The following is a 24,495-nucleotide window of genomic DNA, read 5'->3' as shown; positions in this document are numbered from 1 at the left end:
GATCCAGATGTGAATTTGGCAAACAGGCCCTTTAAGATGGGGCAAGGAAATACCTCCCGTAGGAAGACTTGTACATTTGGGGAGGTTTGAAATCAACCTCACATCCACAGCAATTCATTAATCACCTCCATTAGATGTTTAAACTTAGCTGGAACGTAAAAGCAGCATCAGAGGCTCTCCAAATTGGCATTGTGTGAGATCTCCTTCCTGCAACAGTCTCAAAGACACTGCCAAGAGCAGTTGCTGCCCTTCTCTTTTCCTGCCCTCCCCTCTTCGTGTTACTCCAGAAGAGATAAAGAAAGGTAGGGTGAAAAGTGAGTTTCCTGACACAAAGGAATTCTGCTGGACTTGGTTCCCATTAGGTTTCTGCATAGCTGGGAACTCTTTTGGCAGCCTCCCCTAAAAGGCATAATAAATTGCTTTTGTACCAGCAGAGGAATTCGTTTTCTCCCTTCCATTTAGCAACAACATTGCTGTGAATTTCAGACAACAGCTTCTAAAACGTCATCAGATTTCTCTGCCTGATGTCAGCTTGGCATCCTTCCCCTCTGCACAGAATAAAGGCTGGAGAAGTGAAAACAGAGGAAAACAAACACAGGTTGCCCTGCTGCTTGTGCAACACCCAGGGACCCAGCCAGGTTTGCTCTTCCAGCAGGTGCCTGTGTTTCAGCAAGGTCACCAGCACTGCTGGCAGGAATTGGTCCCCTTCCTGTTCAAGTGACCAGAGATTACAGAGCACAAGGACAGGGAGCTCTTGGAGTGAGGCCAGAAGAGGCCACCAAGATGCTCAGAGGGATGGAGAAGCTCCCTGTGGGGACAGGCTGGGAAAGCTGGGGCTGTTCACCCTGCAGAAGAGAAGGCTGCAGGGAGAACTTAGAGCAGCCTGCCAGGACCTGAAGGGGCTGAGGAGAGATGGGGAGGGACTTTTGACAAGGGCTGGGGGAGACAGGATAAGGGACAATGGCTTTGAGCTGGGAGAGAAAGAGACTGGAGATGAGGAAGAAATTCTTTGCCTTGAGAGTGGTGAGACACTGGCATAGGCTGCCCAGGGAGGCTGTGGCTGCCCCCTCCTTGGAGGGCTTCAAGGCCAGGCTGGATGAGGCCTTGAGCAAGCTGTGCTGGTGGAGGCATCTCTGCCCCTGGCAGAGAGTTGGCACTGGATGAGCTTGAAGGTCTCTTCCAACCCAACCCATTCTGTGATTCATCCATCCGACACTGCCCAGAGAGGTCTCCTGTCACCCCACTGCCTGTTCTCAAAACAACTGCAGCTCCTTAGGATGGGTCAGCTCCAAGGGGAACTAAAAAGACAAGAAGCCAGGGGAAGCAAGAGTGGTTCTGCCTCAGTGGCTGATCTCTTTGCAGGCTGCTGTGCTCTTCGCTCCCAACAGCTTCAGTGGCCCTTACAACAGCTCAGCCTCTCCCATGGGATTTAAGCCCATAAGAAATTCTTTCTCTACCTTTGCAGCCATTGATCCTGTTCCCAAATGGTGTCTGGGGCAACAGGAGCCTGAGGAGCTGCTGCTGCTTTCTACTTTCAGCCTCTAGTCTCCCTTGTCATCATCCCACTGACCTGCTGACGCTTGGGCAAAGCCAGGAGCCCAAGGGCCATACCCAGCAGACATCCTGAATGCTGCTGCCCTGCAAATCCCATCCTCATTTATCACAGTATCACAGTATCATCAGGGTTGGAAGAGACCTCACAGATCATCAAGTCCAACCCTTTACCACAGAGCTCAAGGCCAGACCATGGCACCAAGTGCCACGTCCAGTCCTGCCTTGAACAGCTCCAGGGACGGCGACTCCACCACCTCCCCGGGCAGCCCATTCCAGTGTCCAATGACTCTCTCAGGGAAGAACTTTCTCCTCACCTCCAGCCTAAATCTCCCCTGGCACAGCCTGAGGCTGTGTCCTCTCATTCTGGTGCTGGCCACCTGAGAGAAGAGAGCAACCTCCTCCTGGCCACAACCTCCCCTCAGATAGCTGTAGACAGCAATAAGGTCTGCCCTGAGCCTCCTCTTCTCCAGGCTAACCAATCCCAGCTCCCTCAGCCTCTCCTCGTAGGGCTGTGCTCAAGGCCTCTCCCCAGCCTCGTCGCCCTTCTCTGGACACGCTCAGGCATCTCAATGTCCCTCCTAAATGTACATGCTTATGGGCTGGGGTGCAAGGCTGGGAGACCACCACCCCTTCCTGCAGGGCCGTGGGGAACCAGGGGGGAGCCTGCATGCCTGGGCACTGCTGCAGCCTCACGGCTTCAGCACATTTCACAGCCTCTCTCCGTCACTTTGCCTGGCTGAGCTTTCTCACAGGATGCAATCTGCAGGTGCTTTGCATATCTGATCAAGCCGTGGTGGGGGAAAAGCTGCACAGCTGGCACCGTGCTGCCTGCTGCATGCAAGGGGACAGACTGCCCCAGCCCTTGTGCAGGTGTCCTCTGCCAGCATGAGCTGCTGCGGAGCAGTCAGGCAGAGCTGACATCCTGGCGCTGGGGAATCCCTTCCTTCCTGTAATTAAGAGCAGTCCCAAGGTCCCAGCTGGTTGCTCTCAGCTGCTCACAGCTCTCAACCAGCCTTTTGGCTCATGAACTGTGCTCCCAACCTGCTCTCCTCCAGTACCTACACAACTCCACCTGGCCAAATTGCAGTATGAAAGGTAGTATCAGAGTGATAAGATAAAGATTATTAATGGCAGGTTAAATACACTCTCCTGGGGAGGAAGGTTGCTGGAAGGAGGGCAGGCAAGAAGGGAACAGCCCAGAGAAGAGGGAGCTGATCTAGATGACCTCTCCTGGGTATATTTGGACTGGATATTAGGAAGAAAATCTTTACACTGAGGATGGTGAGCCACTGGCACAGGCTGCCCAGGAAGATTGTGCATGAAGGTGTTCAAGGCCAGGCTGGCTGGGGCCTTGAGCAACCTGGGATGGTGGGAGGTGTCCCAGCCCATGCCACGGGGTTGGAACTGGATGAGCTTTAAGGTCCTTTCCAACCCAAACCATGATTCTCAGATCCTTGCCCCAGCAGCACAAGGCTGTGCTGCCTCCAGCCTGCATCTCAGCCTTGGCTGGGATGGTGCCTCCAGTTCTGCCCGCTCTAGAGCTGTCAGGACACTCCTCAGGACTGACAGAGATGCTCAGGGCAATGCAAGGAAAATTTAAGGAATATGTGGATGCATTTTTCCCTTTGCAAATATTAGGGGAGAGCCTAAACCAGTGCACAGTTGTTCACTGTGGGGAGCCTGAAAGCCAGCAACAGGTCACCTTTTGACCAGTGTTTCTCTTTTTTCCCTTTCTGCTGTGACCTGCTGCCATCTGCCAGAGTTTGCTCCTGTCAAAGACAAACCCTTTTAATAATGTCCTTGTCTGGCAGCATCCAACCCCAAAATCCAATGCCTCTGAAACTGGGTGGCTCTATCAGTCCACAATCACTTCTGCTAAGGATGGGTTGGGGTATTTTTGTACAATGGAACTTTGCAGGTCAGGAACTAAACAATTGAAAGGAATTTGGATTGAAAGGAAGGCTGAGACATATTGAACAATAGTTCTTGTGAACAATGTCTTCTTCCTTTATTGATAAAGGAATGGAGAAAGCCACATCAGGAAAGCTTGTCAAAGAAATGATGTGGCAGATTAAAGGATACAGAAGGGCCCAGGGAGTGAGTGTGGATATGGATGTAGACAGCCAGGGGGTTAGAAATTAATCTACATTAAGCTTCACAACTTCAGCAGCAGTGTTTGTTATCACAAGTGAGGAAAGGAAGTGTGCAATGGTTTGATGGAAAAGAAGGATCAAAACTAAAGCAGGGGACGATCAGTGCTCTGCTGCTGCTCCTCTGGAGCTCGGTGCTGCCAGGTGCTGAGAATCTGGCCCATGAAAAGCCCTCTGCAAGGAGAAGGCTGAGTGCCCCAGCCTGGCTTCAGCTGGGTCTGGATCAGGGTTTAGCACAGATCTTAGTCTGAAACAGAAGGGTGCAGGTTTCCCTGCACACAGCAGCCCTAGCAGTGGTTTGGGCTTACACCTCTAAAGGCATCTGTCTCTGCTGAACAGCTTCTGGAACACCTTGTGCTAGAAATCCATATCAGGTCATGCCAGGAAAGAAGAGGGGCACACACACAGCTGTTTGAGGGCATCAATGGGCACGATTCAGCAAGGCCAAGTGGGAGCTGTCCCTGCCTGCGGCGGGGGGTCGGGACTAGATGACCTTTGAGGTCACTTCCAATCTAAACCACTCCATGATTCTATGGTTCTGTTGTCTTTGCTCCTCCAGAAAACCTTTGAAATGGAAGAACCTGGACCTGTAAGAACAAAGACTTCCCAGAAAAACTCTACAGCTACCTGCAGGGACAGTGTGGAGAGGCTGCTGCTGGGCTCTGCTCACAGCTACCTGGAGACAGAACCAGGGGGAATGGCCTCAAGCTGAGGCTGGGGAGGTTTAGATTGGACATTAGGAAAAAGGTTTTCACAGAGAGAGTGGTCAGGGAGTGGAATGAGCTGCCCAGGGAGGTGGTGGAGTCACCCACCCTGGAGGTGTTTAAGGGTCGATCGGATGTGGTGCTTGGGCTATGGTTTGAGGTGAATCTTGTAGAGCAGGGTTGTAGGTTGGACTTGGTGCTCCTGGGGGGCTTTTCCAGCCTGCACATTGCTGTGATTCTGGGACAGTGTCTGGGGTGAAGCTGCAGTTAACTTAATCATAAAAAAAACCCATAGCCTATCTAGATCTTAACCAAGAGGTCAGTAAAGTGCTTCAGCTCTTCCTGCTGTTCACAGCTATCTGCCACATCCTCCGAAAAATCTTGCTCCAGTATCAGCTAACAAAAGTGCCAAGTTTGTTTAGATTATTGTCCTGGCAGATAAGATAAAAGCTGCGATAACAGCACAGGCTGCTCAGCCCTGGCTTACCCCGGAGCCTGCGGGCGGCGCGCTGGGGGAAGCAGTTTTGCTGCAGTCGTCTGAGTTGGTAGAGGAGGTGGAGGTTGGAGTCATGGGGACTGCAGTGGTGCTGCTACCTGGAAGGTCAGGAACTGGCATTACAAAATATTGCCCAGACACGGGGAAAAAAGAATAAGCAAACAAACCCCAAACCCAGCAACCCTCCTGCAGCTCAATCAAACCCCCAAACCCAGCTACCCTCCTGCAGCTCAAACCCCCAAACCCAGCAACCCTCCTGCAGCTCAAACCCCCCAAACCCAGCAACCCTCCTGCAGCTCAATCAAACCCCCAAACCCAGCAACCCTCTTGCAGCTCAATCAAACCCCCAAACCCAGCAACCCTCCTGCAGCTCAATCAAACCCCCAAACCCAGCAACCCTCCTGCAGCTCAATCAAACCCCCAAACCCAGCAACCCTCCTGCAGCTCAAACTCCCAAACCCAGCAACCCTCCTGCAGCACAAACCCCCCAAACCCAGCAACCCTCCTGCAGCTCAAACCCCCCAAATCCAGCAACCCTCTTGCAGCTCAATCAAACCCCCAAACCCAGCAACCCTCCTGCAGCTCAAACCCCCCAAACCCAGCTACCCTCCTGTAGCTCAAACCTCCAAACCCAGCAACCCTTTGCAGCTCAAACCCCCAAACCCAGCAACCCTCTTGCAGCTCAAACTCCCAAACCCAGCAACCCTCCTGCAGCTCAAACCCCCCAAATCCATCAACCCTCTTGCATCTCAATCAAACCCCCAAACCCAGCAACCCTCCTGCAGCTCAAACCCCCAAATCAAACAATCCTTTCACCTCAATTAAACTCCCAAACCAAACACCTCTCTTTCAGATCAAACCCAACAACCCTCCTGCAGCTCAATCAAACCCCCAAACCCAACACCCCTCTTTCAGATCAAACCCAACAACCCTCTTGCAGCTCAGTCAAGCCCCCAGACCCAGCAGCCCTCTTTCATATCAATTCTCTTATCTTTTTATATTTACCAGAGCATGCTTTGGACTTATTTATGTTCTTAGGTTTTCGCTTCCTGGTCTGAATCCCTTCTTTTTTCATAGCAAGAGGTCGGGGAACCTGAAAAAAGTATCATACCTATTTCCACACCATCAGACAGCAAAAATCAGAACACACAGCAAAAGCAGATGGCATTTTCATGCCTATCCAGCAAGCCAATTTTTCTGATGTCACCAAAACAACTTTGCACTTGTGGATGTGTTTTGAAGGGAGGTTTAGCTCAGTAAATAAAGGAGGGAGGGTTTTTTCCCCCAGTTTTTCCAACACCTCCACCAGGCAATAGGTAACCAGCAGAGTTTTAGGGAAAACCACCATGGATTGACTGTAGGTGGTGTAAAAGGCACTGGGTGTACCTGATCCCCACGTCCTCCTTCCCATCAGTGAGGCATTACCTCCTCTGGCTGATCTTGGAAAGCAAGAATGACGATGAGAGGACAAAATGCTCTTCCTGCAGACCAGCTCTGCCAATAAGTGTCTTAGCACAAAACCTTTGGGCCACAATCAGCTTAGTGTTTGTTCTTGCAAGCAGCTCTGCCTGTGGTGCAGCTTTGTAGTGTTGAAATTTATGCTTATAGGGAAAATATGCTCCAAAGTCAGCTTTATGCTCTGTGTTGTATCAATCATTTTCATTCTACAGAAAACAGTGGCTCAAAATACATTCTAGCTTGATGGTAGCACGAGTTGGAGGGAAGACAATTCAAGCATGTGCAGTATAATGTTTAAACATGGCATGTGGTTCAACCTTTTTGCTTGAGGAATAGACCAAGTCCCAGGCACTGCTAATGCTCTTCAAGCACTTGTCCTTGACTGCAGCTTAACTTACAGCAGCATAAGAGGCTCCAAGCCTGTCCCAGGACATCCTCTCACATTTAGGACAGAGATGGTTTTTATCTCTGTTATTACCTAGCAAAAGCTGCAGTGATGTTGGAAGTTTAACTCACAGCAGCAAAAGAGGCTCCAAGCCTGTTCCAGAACATCCTCTCTCACATTCAGGACAGAGCTGTTTTCTTCCTCTGTTATTACCTAGCAAAAGCTGCAGTGGTGATGAAAGTTTTGCTGGCACAGCTCTGGCTTGACTTACATTTAGATTGTGCTGGCACAACTCTGCCTGCCCAGGGAAACTTGGATTAGGAAAGGGCTAGGGGCGTAACAGCTGAAGAGCTGCTTTAAACCCCAGTGGCCAGAAGCCCTCTGCCGCTCACCCGGAGGTGATTTCTTTGGCCAAACCTCTTGGAAGAGCTACAGCAGCAAGCACACAACTTGTTAAAAGCACAACCTGTTAAAAAGGTAGCACCCTTTTCTAACAGCACACTTCTGTTTTGCCTTCTCATACATTCTAGTCACGATTTTTAACTCTGTTCTAAAGCCAGTCAAGACCAATGTTGGCCCAAAGCAAGGGAGCACCCCAGAGCTGCCAGCCACCTGGCAGTGGGAAGAGCAGCCCTTGCCCAAAGCGCCATCAGAGCTGGCAGGGAATCTGCCTTGGCCAAGCAGCCACTCACCCCGTGGAGCTTCATGTAGAGGCCGCAGGCGTTGCAGACAGGCTCACCCTCCGCGTTCCGGCGCCACAGGGTGGTGGTCGTGGTGTGGCAGTTGGCACAGGACAGTCCCAGCCGCCGGGATGAGGGCTAAGGGCAAGCACAGGTGTGAGCAGACAGGCAGGAGCAAAGTTTTTATGTCTTTGTGGTTTATAGAAAGTGCTTCAGCACACAGCAGGGACAGCAAGAGGGGAGGTCGGTAGCATCTATCAGCAACATCCCAGAATAAAGCAGGGTTATCCTTATTTCAGAGGCTGGAAAGTTGGCATGAAAAGGTACTGTGAGTTGGCCACTACAGGTAGTTGTGGCAGAGGCACAATGTGCATTTGGGAGCTGCTGACTCAGGGCTCTCTGTTCAGGCCACCAGGCACTGGCTCTTCCTCCAGCAGGACATCTGGGAAACATCTCCACTACAGCTCCAGCCAGCTGAGAAGAAAGAATATCCCTCTTGTAGCCAGTCCAACTCTTTCTGCCCTACGTGGCGGGCAAAAAAGCATCTCTGAACCTGCCACCAGTGCTCGCAACTGCTTGGAAGAGTCAGCTGCTTAAAAGCCCTGCCCTTGGTGGCATCACGGCTGGGCAAAGCATTCCTGGGCACCCCAGGGGTAGCGCATGCCACGGCGGATTCTCTTTTTATCACGTCTCATTTGCAACTTGCACAAGGAGCAGTGAGCCCTGGGAGCATGTTTTACAGAGCAGAAAAGCTGGTGGGTGACAAGGAGATCCCCCACTGCAAACAAGCCATTTATGACACTCTTCCGTGGAGTTTGGAGCCAGGGTGAAGCAACCTGGTATCAGAAATAACCGCACAACCCAGAGCTTTATGGCCACGGGCTGTATATCATCCCTGAAGGCAGTCCTCATAAACATGTGAAATGAAGGTGAATGGGTTATAAAAGTCCCCTGTAACAAGTGATCTCTTTTACGTTCATCACAAGCAAAGAATTCCAGCCACACCATAAATCTACCCTTTCTCAAAGTATCACATTGTCAAAAACAAAACACCCCACCCGGTAAAAACCCTGTGCCTAGCTGCCTGTGTCTGGCAGCCGAGTTAAAGCTTGCACGCAGGAGCCGGGGTTGGAGGCTTGCATTGATCTGATCCTGACTATAAAGCACCCACACAACAGAAATTACCAACTTAAGGGGACAATGCCCTTCCTCTTGAATCATTTACTGCTGGGCTGTTAGGTGTAACTCAGTCACCTTTGATACCACAGGGCTGGCTGCCACTTGGGAAGCCGAGAAAAAAGCATTTGGTGAATGGAGAATATTCCAAAGGAGCAACCCAGTTTCTTGGGGTTTATCTGAGTTCCTCCAGCACTAAACCATCACCTTGCAGCAGAGCTCAGAAACAGCTTCCCGTTAAGAATTTTGCAACTTTGGGTAGGTAATCAGTTATTAATTGCACAGCATAAAGAAATAAACAAACCAAGAACCAAAACCCAACCAAGCAACCAACAGCCAAGGGTGCTATAGGCTGAAGTACACACATGAGCTTTGGGGTCTTAAAAGCCCAGGTCTCATGAAAACACCATTTGTGACCTGGTTAATAAACACCTCTGCCCGGTGCCCAGATGCACCCCTCAATTCAGCATGGGTTTTGCACGGATTGGGTGAAAAGAGCAGGGCTGAGTTTAGCACATGTACTGCATTTTCTTTCTCTGGAAAGAAGAGAAATTGTTCTCTTCCCCCCTCCCCGTGCAGCCTGGTATCAAGCTTCCTATATTTTATCTCACAGACTTTCAGCTCGTTCCTGGATCTAAACAAAGAGGGAGGGTTTTGGGGGCATGTTTGGAAGCCAAAATGACTTCCCTGCTGCAGGAATTCTATCAGAAACTCCTGGGCAACCTAAACATGTTTAGCATTTTCAAAACGTTTTCCCTTCTCACCTACATATTTCCAAGCGTATGACCAGCCAGTCGCGGCTGATTTATAGTTATGGCTGGGGTGCTGGTCGGGATTGTTACACAGAGCTCTTCCAAATGACTTCACTGCTGTGTCAGGCTGAAATCAGGCTGCAGTCTGACTGCTCTGCTCTCCTCACCCCCACAAAGAAATACAGAAACAAAAAAAACCCCACAGAAATGCCAAAGGTGGGCATCATCTCCTCCAAATCTGCCTTGGGTGAGAGCTCCGAGGCTTCAGACAAGCCCCTTCAGGTCTGGCCCCGGGTTTCCTTTGTCCCCAGTGACAGGATAACATCCTGTGTCATGAAGTGTAGTGGGTCACCAGCTAGGAAAAAAATGGGCACCCAGCAGTAACCGACCCCTGTCTTGAAGTTCCATTAACTCTGGTTGAAAGCAAGGTCTTGGAGCAGAGGAGGGGCTGGTCCTGGAGCTCGTACTGCCTGCTCCCACCCTCGCGTGCTGGGTTTTCGCTTTCCCTCGTTCCCATCGGGGCAGTAAATCCAAAGGGTTGTGAAATCAAGAAGGGGATGTGTTTTAAGGCTAGGAAAACAGGCATGGAGCACAGCAGCTGGTGTGATTGAAAGGGGCTCGAAGGGCTGATGGGTTTGATACGCTGTCTCCATACACAAGGGTCCAAACATCAGCTTGGATTATAGCAGCATGATTTATTGTGGCTCGCCCGCTAGCAGCCACGACTGCAGGACGTATTCTCTCTCCCTGCTGACCTCCACCCAGGTTTGCTAAACAGAATGTCCAGTTCCCACTTATTAAATTTTCTCCTTGCCTATTCACAGTGCCAGCCTGAGTTATAAACAGGGGTTCTGGTTTGTACTATTTACTTCCCACCCCTAGTTTTAGGAGTATATTTTTAGAAGGATTGCTGCTGATTTCTTAGGAGTGAAACAAAACAAAGGCTATGATCATTGTTTAAACAATTGCTTTGCTTTGAATTATATACAAAACTTGCTTACATTCCCAAGGATCGAGCTCCCAGCAAACAAAGCAGGTCTGGAGAAACTCCTAGCTCTCTGAACAAACACTTTCCAACCCTGATTATTTTGGTTTTAATATTATTAATTTTTTTTTCTGTTAAAAACGTTCAACATCAGCAGCACTCATTTCTTCCAAGCAGCTGATGTGCCCTCAGCCACAATGTCCATCAGCTCAAAAAAAGCCAGGCAGGCCCACGCTGGGTGTTTGGCTCACTGAGAGCAGAGATTTTACCAGCACAGGACCTGGAGGTGGGCCTGAAACAGCACCCAAAGGGCTAAAGTCACTCCTGTCACCCCTCATCGGGACCACTGTGGCACTCAAACCTGGCCAGAAGCCCACTTGGGTTTTGCAGCTGAGGGGCTCTGCAGGCTAACACACTCTACTTGCCCTGCCCGTCCATGCTCTGGCTTTCCCCTGGCTGGCGCTGACCAGGGGTAGCTCAAGAACAGCTTCTCTCGCACACACCCTCCCCTGCAACCCCACTCACCACTCTCTTCTGGGGCTTGATGAGGGGCCGGCTCAGCCCGTTCATTTTGGTGTAGAGCCCGCAGGCGTTGCACAGGTAGTTGCCGGTGCCATCCCGTCTCCACAGCGGGGTCTGGATGGAGCCGCAGTTGACGCACTCCCGGCTCTCGGACAGGTCCTCCAACAGCTCTGGGGGACAGGAGAAGAGGGGTCAGGAGTTGGGACACGGCGGCAGGCAGGCGCGGAGCCCCGCGGAACCTCGCAGAGCGCTGCCCCGGACGAGCCGACGAACAAGGAACCGAGAGCAGCCCTCGGAACGCAGGTCCCCGGCAGTGACAGCGGCCAGGCGCCGACTTGCTACCAAATTCTCTTTTTCAGTTACTATTTGCTTCATTTCTAGACTTCTACCAGGCTTTGCCGCTCCCGGTGCAACCTTCGCTTTAGAAAGCGGAGCAGGGACGAGCTGCCCGGGACGGAGTGAGGGGCACCGGGCGCTATGGGGGCAGCGGAATGTGCCTCTGCCTGGAGCCGTGCGGGGCCCTCCCGAGGGGTGAAAGCTCCGTGAGGAGGACAGAGGAGTGCACTCGATTTCGGAGGGGGACAAGGGGGAGTTCGGTGTCTGCCAGATAGCCTCGCTTCCAAAAGGAGCTGGAGCACAGGGCTGGGGTGTGTGGAGCTCTGGCTGTGCCCAGTATCTCCGCGAGCCGAGACTAGGCAAGGAGATTTTACTCCAACTCTCATTTTAAATGCTTCAAAACCAATAAAAACTTCCAGTTTAGGGACAGAGTTTGGGACTTTATTGTGCCAAAGCAGGGACGGGGAGCGACCACGTCGCCTCGGCTACTTCGTTAAACTGGTAGGAAATAGAGGAAATGGGGAAATATGCAGTGTGCTGCCTTCTGCTCTCATAGCTACTAGGAAAGGGGGGGGGGGGGGGGGGGGGGGGGAGGGGGAGAGAGAGAGGGGAGGGGGGACCTAAATGCACGGCAGAAGAGAAAATATGAAGATAAGTGAATGGTAAAAACACCTTCACCGCTGCGAATCTTTGTGTTCTTGTCCTGACTCACTGCTCTGTATTTCAGAAGGAACAAAAAAACACAGAGGAGAAAAAAGAAATACGGAGGGGGAAAATAAATATGAATATGCAGGGAAGGGGGGGAGGATAAGCAGGGATTTTACCCGAAGATAATAATAGGATATAAGTAATGAAAGGAAGTGTCTGGCTTTCTGCAGCAGCTTTCGAGCTGAGCATAGGAAGGCTGTTTCAGGCTCATAACCTGGCCATAGATTTTTTTCGCTCCCTCCAGCCCCTCCGCTACCTGCCTCCATTCATCACTGGGTTGTTCTTTTACGTTTCGTTTAGCAGCTCCGGGCTGTAAAGCGAAAGAGCTTGTAAACGTCAGGCAGCTTTGGAAACAGGGCTGCGCTGACAGAGTGGGCATTCAGCAGAGAACTAAACGTCCTCTTGGCCCGTACCCACCCAACTCCATTTCTCTCCCTCCTGCGTTTGCGAATTATTGGGAGCTAAACAGGAACGAGCACACGGCAGAGTCCAGAGAGCACAGTTCAACTGACGTTGTCAGTTTGCAGCTCTTAGCACATCGCTAAGATTTATTAATCTTTGCACTAAAAGCGTCACTGAAGACTGTAATCAGGAAAATGCTTAAGGCTTCAAGGACGCTGGAAGTTAAACAGTTATTTGTCTCACTTATTTACTTTATAACTTTACATTTACTTTATAACTTTACCTTCTTGCCCGCAGAAAGAAATTCTGCCATGACAATTCTTCTCGGGCAGTCAAAAATATTTCTCCCGTTGGTGCAGGAGAAATGTGTTTATCTCCAAGGAAAGCAAAATCAAGGTTTAATTTTAGATATTGTTTTAGTAACTCTAAGAACAAATTTAAGAAAGCTGTGTCAAACGCTCTCGTATTTTGCTTTTTAAAATATATCTCGGCAACAATTGGCAGTCCCTGACCGGGGCCATGCGTGGCTGCGGCTTTGCTGCTGCTTCGAGATGCGACTGCCGCGGCTCGCCGAAACAACTGCCCCGGCACCCACTTTCTCCTCACTGTAAGGCTAAACCCGGTACTGGTGTGTCCAGGGAAAGCCGAGGAAGCTGCCCCAGCGCCGCAGCTGCTCCTGCTGCCCATTCCCAGCTGGGCCGGTGCTCGGCGGCCCCGCAGGAAGCAGCTCAGGGGACACAGAGGCGGACAAGAGATTCCCGGGAGCAGGAGAAGCTGCCGTGGCCCTTCCGGCTGGCTTGGCACTACCTGCCCCAGCCTCCTCCAGCTCCCTGCGGCCTTCCCTCCTCTGCCTCTTCTCCTCTACCTCTCTCCTCTCCGCTTTGTAATTCTTCTACTCCATCTTTCTCCGAAATAAAATAATTAAAAAGCAAACAACCAAACAAAAACCCCAAACCAACAAACATTTTTTTTAAAAATCAAAACCAAAAAAAAGGACAAAAAAAGGCAAAACAAAAAAGCCAACAAACGCAAAACAGAAAAACTGCAAACAAGCAACAACAACAACAACAACAAAAAAAAACCAACCACCACCCAAGCTCAAGCCAAAAACACAATCGAAAACGCCCTCACAAACACGAACCAACCAAACCAGAAACCCCGGGATTTTGTTTTCCTCATCGCCTGATGTTGTCCTGTAATTTATGGAACCTGAGTTGAAAAACTCAAATTCGGGGTCACCCGAAGCTTGGCTCTGTCCTTCTCCTACCACCACTACAACTGAGTCTTCTTCCCTGCCACGTTAGTAAGCACCAAGTGGGAGCCTGGAAGTGCCCAAATTCTACCAGGCGCCAGCAAGGAGCAGCATGGTGCACGCTGCTATGGGAAGGTGAAAAGCCAGAGAGTCTTTTTCTGCAAGACTGCAGCGAAAGAGAAAATTACAGTGTATATAAAACAGACCTCCCCGGCGGGGGGCTTGTGATTAAAGCAAATGCTGATCGAGTCTGTGTGTGTGCATATATTTTGTATACATGCACATGGATACATAAATAAAACGATATCTAAATAAAACTGTAGGTAAATGTACATATATACACACATATACACATACCCACACACCCCCTTCTCTATACATCTGTATTTATATATATACAGACATATAGTCAGGAGCTGAAGAGACTGCAATAATCGTTAATCTTTCTACCTCTGACTACATCATGGCAGCTCAGCCTCTGCTTCTACAATTAATTTAATGACGCCGAGAATTTCTTACATTAAAAAAAAAATCATTAAATAACTTACATATATATATATATGTGTATGTATATATATATATATATATATATATATATATATATATATATATATATATATATATATATACATATGTAATATACTCAGAAGGGAAAGTAAAATCTCATCTGGAGATGCCGTATTTTATCCGCGGTTTATAAATGCGATTTCTCCTTCCTGCCGGTGGTTTTGCTTTGCTGCTTTTCGCTCTTAACCAAGTAGTGAAGTGTTTTGGAGGTGAAATAACCCCAAATTGGTTGAGTTTTCCCTCCACGGTACGCCAGAGATTAATTCGCAGCAAATTTGTCCCCATTTGGTGGCCGAATTATGGCATTTGGAGGAAATAGGGTTGTATGGAACTGGGGAGCTTAAAAGCGAGCGTTTTACCAGGAGATTCGATTCGAGACCAGCAGGTTTGCATCCCCCACAGCCGTACTCCAACCAACTCCGCTTTTTGTGTGTGTTCCCCCCAAGCTCGAGAGCCATGGCCACGGGATCACCGCCCTGTCACCAGCACCGGAGCCTCCTTACGTCGCCGAGCCAGCTAACCTCACGCCGGGGCAGCCTCGCCGTCGCCTTCACCTGCGTCCCGCGGGCAGCCCCGATGTGAGGCAGTGGCCACCCTCCTGCCCTGCTTTGTCCTCCCCTACCCCCGCGTCCCCGGCAGTTGGTCTTACCTGCGCTGGGCGCCCGGACGGGGATGGGGGCGGCCCGGCCCTGCAGGCAGTGCAGCATGGAGTTCTCGAAAGGGGCCGTGGGCCAAGCGGGGGTGAGCTGCGGCCCCACGTAGGACGTGTAGGGCCCCGGGTAGGAGCCGTTGAGCGGCCGGGCCAAGGGGCTGTACTGGTCCCTGGCGCCCAGGCTGTTGCTGTAGGCGCCGGGCTCACGGGAGGCCCCGTTAGCCACCGGCGGGCTGGGAGAGTAGGGGAAACGGCCCGAGGGGTGCGACCCGCCTCCGCTGCTGTACGAGGGGCTCTCCGCTGCCGGCTGGGACCAGACGGCGTGGCCGCCTCCCGGGTGGCTAGGCTGGGCCGCCCCGCTGCCCTGCAGGTACGGCAGCGTGGGCAGCATGGAGCCCACGCGGGTCGTGGGCACGTAGACGGGCGAGCTGGGCGTGGAGTGCATGAAGCTGCCCGGAGATCCGTCGTAGGGCGCGGGGCCCTGGGAGGCCGAGATGGCCAGGGTCTGGTACATCTCCTCGGGCTGCTCGGCGCTGAGCCCGCTCAGCCGTGGACCGCGGCTGGACCAGATCAGCTTGTTCGCTTGGTCTAAATCCGCCAAGAGCACGATGTCCTCCCAGCTGGGCAGCCCGGAGGGGTGAGGGCCCCCGAAGTGCACGTAGGGGGAGAGCAGCGACCTGGCCTCGGCGACGGGCGGTGCGGCCGGCCGGTGACTGCCGTCGTGCTCCGGCAGTGAAGTCTCGGAGGAGCCGCGCTCGGCCCGAGAGTCGCCGGAGGAGGAGGAGGAGGAGGGCGAAGGAGGAGACGGGCGCGGCTCCCTGGTCGCGAAGGGGCTGGAGGAACAGCCGGCGTCCGTAGCGCACCGCTTCACCGCGCACCAGCCGCCGTCAGCCACGGCCATCCAGGTCCCTTCTAGCTGCTGGGTGTGGATGGGGAAGGGGAGGAGGCGAGGAGGAGGAAAAGTGGAGGTGGGGAGGGGGGGGTCCACAGGGCAGGGCGGGGAAGAAGGACACAAAAGAGCAGGGGAGGGAGAGAAATAATGATAACAAAGTTAGCAAACAGGACAGCCCGTCGCCCTCCCTTAATGAGATTCATCAGGCCTTATCTGGACCCTCGGAGCGCTTAATCAGTCATGTCGCCTTGGCGCTGCTGTCCCTCGCCTCCGAGGAATGGGAGCCGGCGGCCCAGGTCAACATGGGCTGGCAGCCGCCGGCTGCGCAGTACTCCGCGGAGCGCGGTCCCTAGGGGACAGGGCTTCATGCTCCGACCCCGCTCCTTGGCGGGCTGCTTCCCGAGCCCTCCGCACCTGGGGCTGCGGATCTGAAGACGAAGCACACCGGAGGGAAGGAGCATTGGAAGGCACGTAGGGAGAGAGAGGAAGAGGGGCATTTTCCCCGGTCTCTGGCAAAGCCCCTTCCCTGGCGGCTGCTGCTGTAGTTACTATTATGGTTCTTTCAATGAATGAGTCATTTGACTCGGTTCCACCGAGAAAACAATTAGTAAGCCGATCCCTTTAAGGTTACTTCCCCAGAGAGCGATGTGAGCTTTTCCGCGCATCGCCTCGTTTGTTTGCTTATTTCCAGCCCAAGGTCACGGAAAGGAGGAGGAGGAGGAGCAGGCGAAGGACCCGGGAGATGCACACGGGCTGGGCCCCGACGTGTACGCGGCCGGTCTGGGACACAGGCCGGGGCCAGGACCGGGCAGGCTGTGCCTAGCGCAGAGGCCGGTGTCGCCTCTGGCTGGGGACTGCCCCAAGCCCCAGCACACCTTGGCGGTGTGGCACCCATGCTGCAGCCAGCGAAGCCCCTGCCAAGAGCGGCCGCATTCCGGAGCCGCCGGCATGAGAGAGGCCGGACAGACAAAAAGACAGGCACAGAGGCCCCTCTGCCCAGGCTCTAGGAGAAGGGAGGGAAAGCGAAAGAGCTGACAGCAGGAGCGGCCAGCGAGGCTCCGCGCTCTCAGCCCACCTCGGGGTTCTGGAGATAACCGTAGGCACATGAACATAGGACACACACAGAGACCCCCGCGAATAGGCACCGAACGGGTCTCTGCCTCGTGCGAGATAACTGGGAGATAAGAGCCCGGCAGATAACAGCTCCAGGCACCAGCATCGGATGTTTGGCCACAGAGCCTCCCTCGGGCTCTCCCGATCAGGCGCAGCCGCCGCTGCCCTCCCGGAGCGGCCGAGGGCCGAGAGGAAGGAGCGGAGAGGAGCGGGAAGGGAAAGCCGCGGCGAGGCTGAGAAGGAAGGTGGGTTGGAGGAAAGAAAAACAGGGGCCAAACCTGCTGCCGGTGCCCCACATGGGGCCGGGTGCGCGGGGCCGCGGCGGGCGGTAAATCCGGTGCAGCGGGGGCGAGCGGCGGCGGCGAGTCCGGCGGCGGCGAGTCCAGCGGCGGCTGCCGGCGGCCGATGTATAAAAAGGAGAGAGGAGGCGCCTCTCGCAGCCCTGCCGGAAAAGTGCAGGCAGTCGGCCCTGATTGGGCTCGCCGAGCTCTAAACAAACACGGGGCTCCGCAGGGGTGCCAGTCCCGGCGGGCAACCGGCCCGCACCGCCGCCGCGGGATGGGGGGAGGGCGGGGATCGGGGAGGGACACCTCGAGGTGTCCGCAGCGGGAGGGGTCCCGACTGCTGTTCTGGAAGTGGGACAGGAGCGAAGGGGAACTCGCCCTCCAAAACGCCCTAGTCTTTTGAATGGTATAAAATGCATTTCTCAGCTTTTAACGCTGGCACAGGGATAACGCCCTCCTTAGGCTGAATATTCACCTTTCCTGAGGACCCCGTGCCTCCTGGCCTCGCAGCATACAGCCCCTGGCAGTGTCCCCGGAGGGATGTGTGCCTGTTTCTCTCCCTAAGCATCCAGATGAACGTCTCCCTCCCAGCCCCCTCCCCACAAATCACCTTATTTTCGGTCGTTAAAATTAGATCTATTCGAGGGGAAAAAATGTGGCTCCTCCTTCAGTTGCCCAACCGTCAGGTGAAGCCACTGCAAGCTGTGGGATGTGTCCATCCCAGCAGCAGGCACTAGGCATTTTCCCCTCCGTTTCTTTCTTATTCTTCTCTTCTCCCGCCCTCTTATCTCAGCTGTGTACAAACTGATACGGTACTTAGCAGGAAAGTGACTGGAAATTAAAATAACTTCGTTCACCAGGGGTTATCAGCTGGATATCTGTCATCATCAGTTTGTACAGAAAGAGTCATCCGTGGCAAAGGGCTGGACCAGAGCAGAGCCCGGCAGGCATGAAACCGAGCCCGGACCTGCTGGTGCCCGGTGCTGTCGCTCCTGGGGTAGGCACCACTTTTCTTTCTGTCTTTGCAGGCAAGGTGATGGGGAGGTGAAGAGTTTGCAGTGCTGGGGGGGCGGTAGAAGCCTGTGTGGAGCCATGCCCTCTGCGGTGTGGATGAATGGATTGCGACCTCCGAGTTCTACCGTGCTCGTTCATTTTTCGTGCTGCAGCGAGGCAGAGCTTTGGTCGGAAAAGAAGCACTTCGCCGATAAAAAGTTTCCTATTAAATTGTCAGATTAAAGGCGATACTTCTTTCTTGTCAGTTCTCTTTTGGTCGTCTTTTGGTCAACCTGACAGGCTGAAATTGTTTGGGGTTTTTTTTTGTTTGTTTGTTTGTTGTTTGGTTTTTTTTTTTTAATTAAATTTTAGATATATTGTAGTGGGTGCACTATTAAACAGAAAACAACCTTCTGCAGGCGGGGGCAGCTGTTGATGGGCTGGAAACGGCCGGCGGTGCCTTCCCATCTCAATTTGCAACGCGAAACATATTCCCGTGTTTTTTACCTGCGAAAGCTGGGAGGGGGGCAAGGGTGTAGATGCCCGAACCGCTTCTCTCCATGCTTGGCTGCTGCCACCACAAAGGTCTGTGCTGAAAAGCGGCTTCAGACGCCACGTTTCGTTTAAGGTTTTGAGTGTCCCTTCCCAAGTCGAATCAGAGGGTGTATCAAACCCGTGGAAGGGTCGATGTAAAGCGAGAAATTCCCTGTTTGGTTTGTTGAATTATTTTGTGTGCGGCTGTTTAATTTGGGGTTTGTCTGAGGTTCTATGGTGTTTGGGTTTGTGTTTTTTGGTTTGGCTTGGTTTTTGTCTTTGCTGGTTGAGAGGAGGTGTAGGTGCCCATGTGCAGAGCCAAGGGGAGCTGAGAGTGGCCGAGGGTGGATCGGGCGCGTTGGTCTGGCAGGCGCCGCGTCCCCTGGCTCCAGAGAGCCCTGTGTTTTACACTTCAGGCGCCTCGGGTTTTTTTTCTCCGCTGATTAGCCTGTTTACGTTATAGCCGGGCTACAGGTTTCATTTTATTTCCTCCGATAGAGCCGATAAGAAAACCCAGTTTGAACTGGGACCAGCGTGGGAAACTATTCCCAGTCGCCCCTTTTTAATCCGCTCCTTTTCGTTTCAAGTTTGCTCTCTAAACGCTCAAATCTCATGTGGCCTTGGGGTCCTAACTTGTCATGACGTCACTCTCTTCCCAGATCCCATTCTTCTGACGTAAACTTCACCTCGGGGCTCCGGGAGTCTCTCGGATATCTCCTGTCCCGGTAGCATCGGCAGGGACAACGCAGAGAAAAACCGGGCGGGGGAATGCTAGGTGTGGAAAGGAGAAACTGGGGAGAGGGTGCAGCTGTCGTTCTGCTAGCTGAGGCCAAAAAGGGAAGGAGACAGATTGGGGAGAAAAAAGAGGATTTGTATCCAGTTAAGACGAATTCCCTCATGGGCACTTCAACTTCCCAAACAAAAAAGGGTTGGGGGAAAGCTCTGTGCAGGGTCGGTGTAGTTGCTCCTTCCTTCGTGCAAATCCGATCGCTTACCACGGCTACCTTAGAGCGAGAGGGGAGGAAAAAAAGGCTCCGGTCCGGCCACATCCCCGGGAGCCGCCCCCAGGCACAAGCATACTCGGGCGCCGCGGGCATTGCCCGCCGGGCCGGGCCCCAGTGCCCCCGGGGGGCTGCGGCCGTGGGAGGCTCGGCTGCGAGGGGTCACTTTGGTGACCATCGCAGGACGGCGGATCCTTTTGCGAGCCGTGTTTATGTAACTTAATGTACTTTAGAAACTGCCGGGGAGCTGAGGCCGGGCTGATAAGCTCGGGTAGTGCAGGCGACGTGCCGGCAGCTCTCCCTCTCTCCTCTCCCCGTCGCTTATCCGCGCTACTTAAAATACACTTTTATCAAGGCCACCCAGCGATACCGACTGTTTCCATTCCCTGGCGGCTGTGACATTGAAGCGGACTTACCGACTGGGCCATCGGCCGCGCTCCGGCTCGCCCAGCCCGGCGGGGAGCTGCCGGCCCCGGGCTTCCCCGTCGCGTAGGGATCAAATCCCTGCCGCAGGCCGGCGGGACGATCCGCATCGGCCTCGAAAAAGACATTCAAGCCTCAGCCCAGGGGAGAGGGGCCCTCCCCACCGCCCATCGCCTCCCTCTCGGGCCGGGCGGGGCAGCCTTTGGGGCAGCGCTTCGTGAAACTTGACCCCAAAATCATCAGAGTCCTGGGCAGGCGAGAGCAAGGTGGGGAGGACACGATGAGGATGCTTTTGGCAACCATTAGATGTGTCTCATGGCAAGAAGACAGCCCCAGATCACAAAAGACGGAGAGGAATTATTTTTTCCTTTCCTCACAGACCCTAGGGAAGGGCTGAGGGGGGGGTTGAGCCCAGACTTCGACCCCAGCCTTTTTTTTGCTGCTTGCAGACAGTAGGCTCTGCTCTCCCCAGCTGCCCCTGCCCCGCTGCCCTGGCTCCGGGGAGCATTTCCCGCTGCTGCCCGGCAGCTCAGCTCTCCTCCAGGGCCTGAGCCATGTCCAGCTGCAGGGAGCGGTCAGGAGGCTGCAGTAGGCTGCAGTAAGCAGCCTCCTCGCCACTGGTGACCTGCTGCGGCCGTGCTTTTGGGTGATTTCCACGGTGCCTGCCAACCCTTGACGTCCAGACAAGCAGCAGAGAGCCCGCGCGGGATTTTATGCAATAGGTGCCTGAAAGAGCGGAGTTGAGGTTTTGTTCGAAACAAAACACCTGCGTCTTCTTTTCATTTGCCCCTCCACTCTCCGAGGTCCACCTGGTTAATGATTTCAGCCTTAAAAAAACCCACACCAAGCCAAAACCAAATAAACATACACACACACAAAACCCCACAACCAAACCAACCCAAAACGATTTCGAAGCGCGGAGGAGAGGCTCCCGCTGCCGCGTAACCTCCCGGAGCCGGCGCTGCGCCCTGCCCGCAGCTGATCCCCGGGGGTGTGCAGGGCCAGGGCGATGCTCCCCAGCTCTGGGAGTGGCTGGGAGCACCCAAGCAACACCCAGGGGGTCCAGCTGCTCCTGTCCAGCAGGCGCCTAGGCGTTCTGTCGCTTCCTAGAACATGCTTTGAAAATGAGGAGCTAAACTTCGCCTTTATTGCTTCTCTGCGGTTTTAGTTTTAAGTGATTAAAATGGCCTAGCTTTGATACTTTTATCAACAAGCACCTCCAGCGCCTTAGCTACGATGCGGCGGGGCTGAGCTCCAGGCGTTCCTTGCAGTGACGAGTGCTAATTTCGACACGACTTTTAACTACAGAATGCGGCCAGAGGAAAAGCCGCCCAGCTCCGGAGGACAGGGCCGCGGGGCTCGGGGCAGCTGCGGCTGCACAGGCTCTCGGGGGCAGCCCGGTGTTCGCCCCGCTGCCGAGCCTCCCGGGATGGGGCCGTGGGGGCCTCCCAGGGGTCCTGGGGGACGCAGGAGAAGGTTTTCGGGGTTCCCTTCTACTGAATAGGACGCGGAAAGCCCGGGGGAAGGTTGCTCGGATTCCTTGCTGCGAGGGCTTGCGGTGGGCGAGAGCTGGGAACGGCTAACGCAGGGGCACGGCGGAGCCGAGCTTCCCCTTCCCACCGCTCCACAGCGAGTCTCCTCCTCATCCTCCCGCCCCAGGCCTTATCACGGTTGTTAGGCAATATCAAATTCAATCTGCAGTTAGCTACCTATCCTGCCTCCGTCCCGATCTCCACAGCACAACTTGTAGGCATTTATTTTTTTTCTCTTTCTCTTAACAAAAAACTCCAAACCAGCAGCCAAAGCCCCAGGCGGGCAAGCCACCCTCACGGGCAGCTGCTCCCTGCGCCACTGGCGAGCATCGCCAAGGAAATATCGTTTTCTGCATCCAAATCCGCCAGACAGCCTCGCTCCGCGCATCGCTGCCTTATTTCTCTGCTCACGAAATAAATCATCAGAACGGGTTCAAAACCTTCCTTTTTTCTTTTTCCTTTTTTTTTTTACCCTCTACGGGACAAAATCAAACCGTTTTCTGGGCTGCATTCCGCAGGGTTAGCTCCGTTTCACGCGTGTCCGTGTCGGGGCCGCTCTGTTTCCCTTGGCACCGCAGCCACCTTTAGCCAGCCGTTTTGGAGCCGTTTCCCGTGCCCAGTACCTGCCTTGCCCAGATGTCTGAGGGCCAAACAAAGAAATGGAATTCTCGAGCTTAACTAAGCAACACACTTCCCTCGAGCCCAACTAACAACGTTTTTGGCTGCTGCTTTCGACAGAAATGTCAAAATTCGGAGGCTCTGCCCCTGCCTGGAACACAAGTCAGCTTCACCACCTTACAATCTGCCTTCCAGAGCGAGTCTGCTCGCTTAGCCTAACGCAAGTCCCACTGGCTTGGGGAAAAAAATTAAAAAGACAAATCAAAAGAACCACATCACAGAATTAAAGACTGCAGAGTTAACAGCTCAGAGTAATTAGGTCGACTATTAATAACCTCGCTGCTCGCTGCTGTGGGAGGTAGGCGCCTGGCTCTTGCCTCCTGCGCAGGCATGCACGGCGGGGTAGGAGAGACCCAGGAGATGGAGGGAGGCTTCCGAGCAGGCGCATGGGCCCCCTCGGAGAGGAAACATGCGTGTGACTCCCACTTCTCCCATCTCTTTCTTCTTTTTTTCGTTGTTTCTGGTTTGCTGATGGGTTGTTTTGTTTTATTTTTGGTTGGTTGGCTTAGGGTTTTTTTGGGGGTGGGTGAGGTGGAATGGGTTTGTTTGTTTTCCTCCCCCCCTAGACACCCAGTTTTTCCTTCTTGGGATCCAGGGAATCCCCGAGGAGCTGCAGGTCCGCAGGTCCCATCCCCACTGGCCCTCAGGGAAGAGATGTTGCTAATTTTTCGGGGAGGAGGCAACGCCTTTCTCCCCTCTCTGTGTCCCGCTCGGTGTTGATGGTCTCTTGGACACAGCCCTCTCTTTGCAGTTACAAACATAAATGCAGGCGTTCCCCCTGTGGTCACCGCAGGTCCTGTTTCGTTCCTGTCCTCACTGTCACCGTTGATCTATTTTGCTCGGAGCGTCCAGGACCTGAAAGGCTCTGCAGATGACTCGCACTTTTCGATTGCTTCAGGAAAAGGGCGGGTTCGTTCCAGCCGTTGATGCTGCTCACGTTGAATTCATAATTCACAAGCAAAGGACATCGGTATTCTCAAGTAATTAAGAGTAATTAAGCCTGTTGCCCCCAAAGTTGCTGGCAACTGGGTGGATCCTAGAATTCCGGTATTTATTGCAGTATCCTTCTATTGTCCCACCGCTGATAGTGGTTTGTTTTAAAAGGTCGCAAATGACTGGGTTTCAAGGAGTTAAACGATTTTGCTTACAATTAGATGCCTAGAGGTAAGAAGTCATCTGCAAAAGGACCTTTTATTCCCATGCTGCATTAATTTGTTACACACACACACACACACACACATATATATATATACATATATATAATTTAACATAGTTACACACATTTTGCACAGATAATTTCTTTGCCGGGCACAACAATTTCAGTATTTAAAAGTGTAATGTAATTTCTTAATTCGTGGTCCTTCCTGGGCATTACAGTTTCGGCATTTAAAGGTGTAGTAGAGTGGCTGCCAAGCAGATGGGAGTGATCCCAGTGTCGGCGGGGGTTGTGTCGGTCCTCCTAACGTGGAGAGAGCCAGCAGCCTTTTTCTGATGTAAGCAGCCCCCAGCTAAACCCGGGTGCTGTCAGGCTGTGACTCTGCTGCCACTAGTTTCAAGGCTAAGAGAAAGGGACCTCGACCTTTACAATAAACTCTGAACACAATCAACACCACGCAGCAGGAGGACAGCATCACTGCTGGGCTTCACTGCTGCCATCCCTCCCTAACCAAGGTGGAATCTGCATCATGCATTTAGCATTTCCTGATGAGGGCACACCCGGCTGTAGTCTCCACCTGTGGAACGATGTGAAAACCCGGGGAGCTTTACTGTAAATTCAGAGATGGTCCTGGATTTGCAGCAGGACATTTTCCTTGTGGCGCTGCTGTAGGTTTGGTTTCCCGACAGTGATTGGAGTGTGCATGAAAGAGTGCTCACAAGTGAGTCCTGCTTCGGTGTTTCTGCTCTTTTATCTGGATCCTAAAGTGCTCTGAGGCTACTCACTCAGCTGGAATTTGTCCTTGTTCGGGATGACCAAAGCGTGCAGAGCCAGTTCCACAGAGCGCCGTGGAAGTGCCTGTCGGAGCAATAAACCTTGCTAATGGAGCAGCTCTGGGCTTAGCCACAAGAATTGCCACTTGGCCCTTCAAGTCATGGCTGAAGCTTAACCAAGATGGCTTGAAACAGATCCTGCCCCAAAATCCAGGTGAATATTTCAACACCTAATGCAAAGCTTTCTGCTGTCACAGCTTGGAAGCTGCTAGTCCCAAACAAACCACATCAGCAGTAATTTCATCAGCTACCATAATGCCTGTGATGAACTTGACAG

The 24,495-nt window shown here is 53.0% G+C and overlaps 1 protein-coding gene and 1 long non-coding RNA gene across 3 annotated transcripts in view; one reads left to right on the top strand and one right to left on the bottom strand.

Moving 5' to 3' along the window:
- Nucleotides 1-17,180, bottom strand: part of GATA6 (GATA binding protein 6) — a 28,333-nt gene extending 11,153 nt beyond the window's left edge. Inside the window, exons 1-6 of one of the 2 annotated variants that reach the window (XM_064170576.1) lie at nt 17,063-17,180; nt 14,777-15,698; nt 10,866-11,032; nt 7,440-7,565; nt 5,910-5,997; nt 4,896-5,002 (exon numbers count right to left, since the gene is read on the bottom strand). In XM_064170576.1, the coding sequence (XP_064026646.1) occupies nt 4,896-5,002; nt 5,910-5,997; nt 7,440-7,565; nt 10,866-11,032; nt 14,777-15,680 (1,392 nt within the window). In that variant the 5' untranslated portion in view covers nt 15,681-15,698; nt 17,063-17,180. The remainder of the gene's footprint in view (nt 1-4,895; nt 5,003-5,909; nt 5,998-7,439; nt 7,566-10,865; nt 11,033-14,776; nt 15,699-17,062) is intronic. The other variant, XM_064170577.1, reaches the window with a different exon arrangement.
- On the top strand, nt 16,310-18,326 carry LOC135189838 (uncharacterized). The gene is made up of 2 exons (XR_010308326.1): nt 16,310-17,029; nt 17,929-18,326. It is a non-coding gene; the product is annotated as an uncharacterized LOC135189838 (long non-coding RNA).
- The last annotated feature ends 6,169 nt before the right edge of the window (nt 18,327-24,495 follow it).

This window comes from Pogoniulus pusillus, chromosome 34, assembly GCF_015220805.1.
Source record: "Pogoniulus pusillus isolate bPogPus1 chromosome 34, bPogPus1.pri, whole genome shotgun sequence".
Taxonomy (NCBI): Eukaryota; Metazoa; Chordata; class Aves; order Piciformes; family Lybiidae; genus Pogoniulus; species Pogoniulus pusillus.
This window is presented reverse-complemented; position numbering and strand designations above follow the sequence as displayed.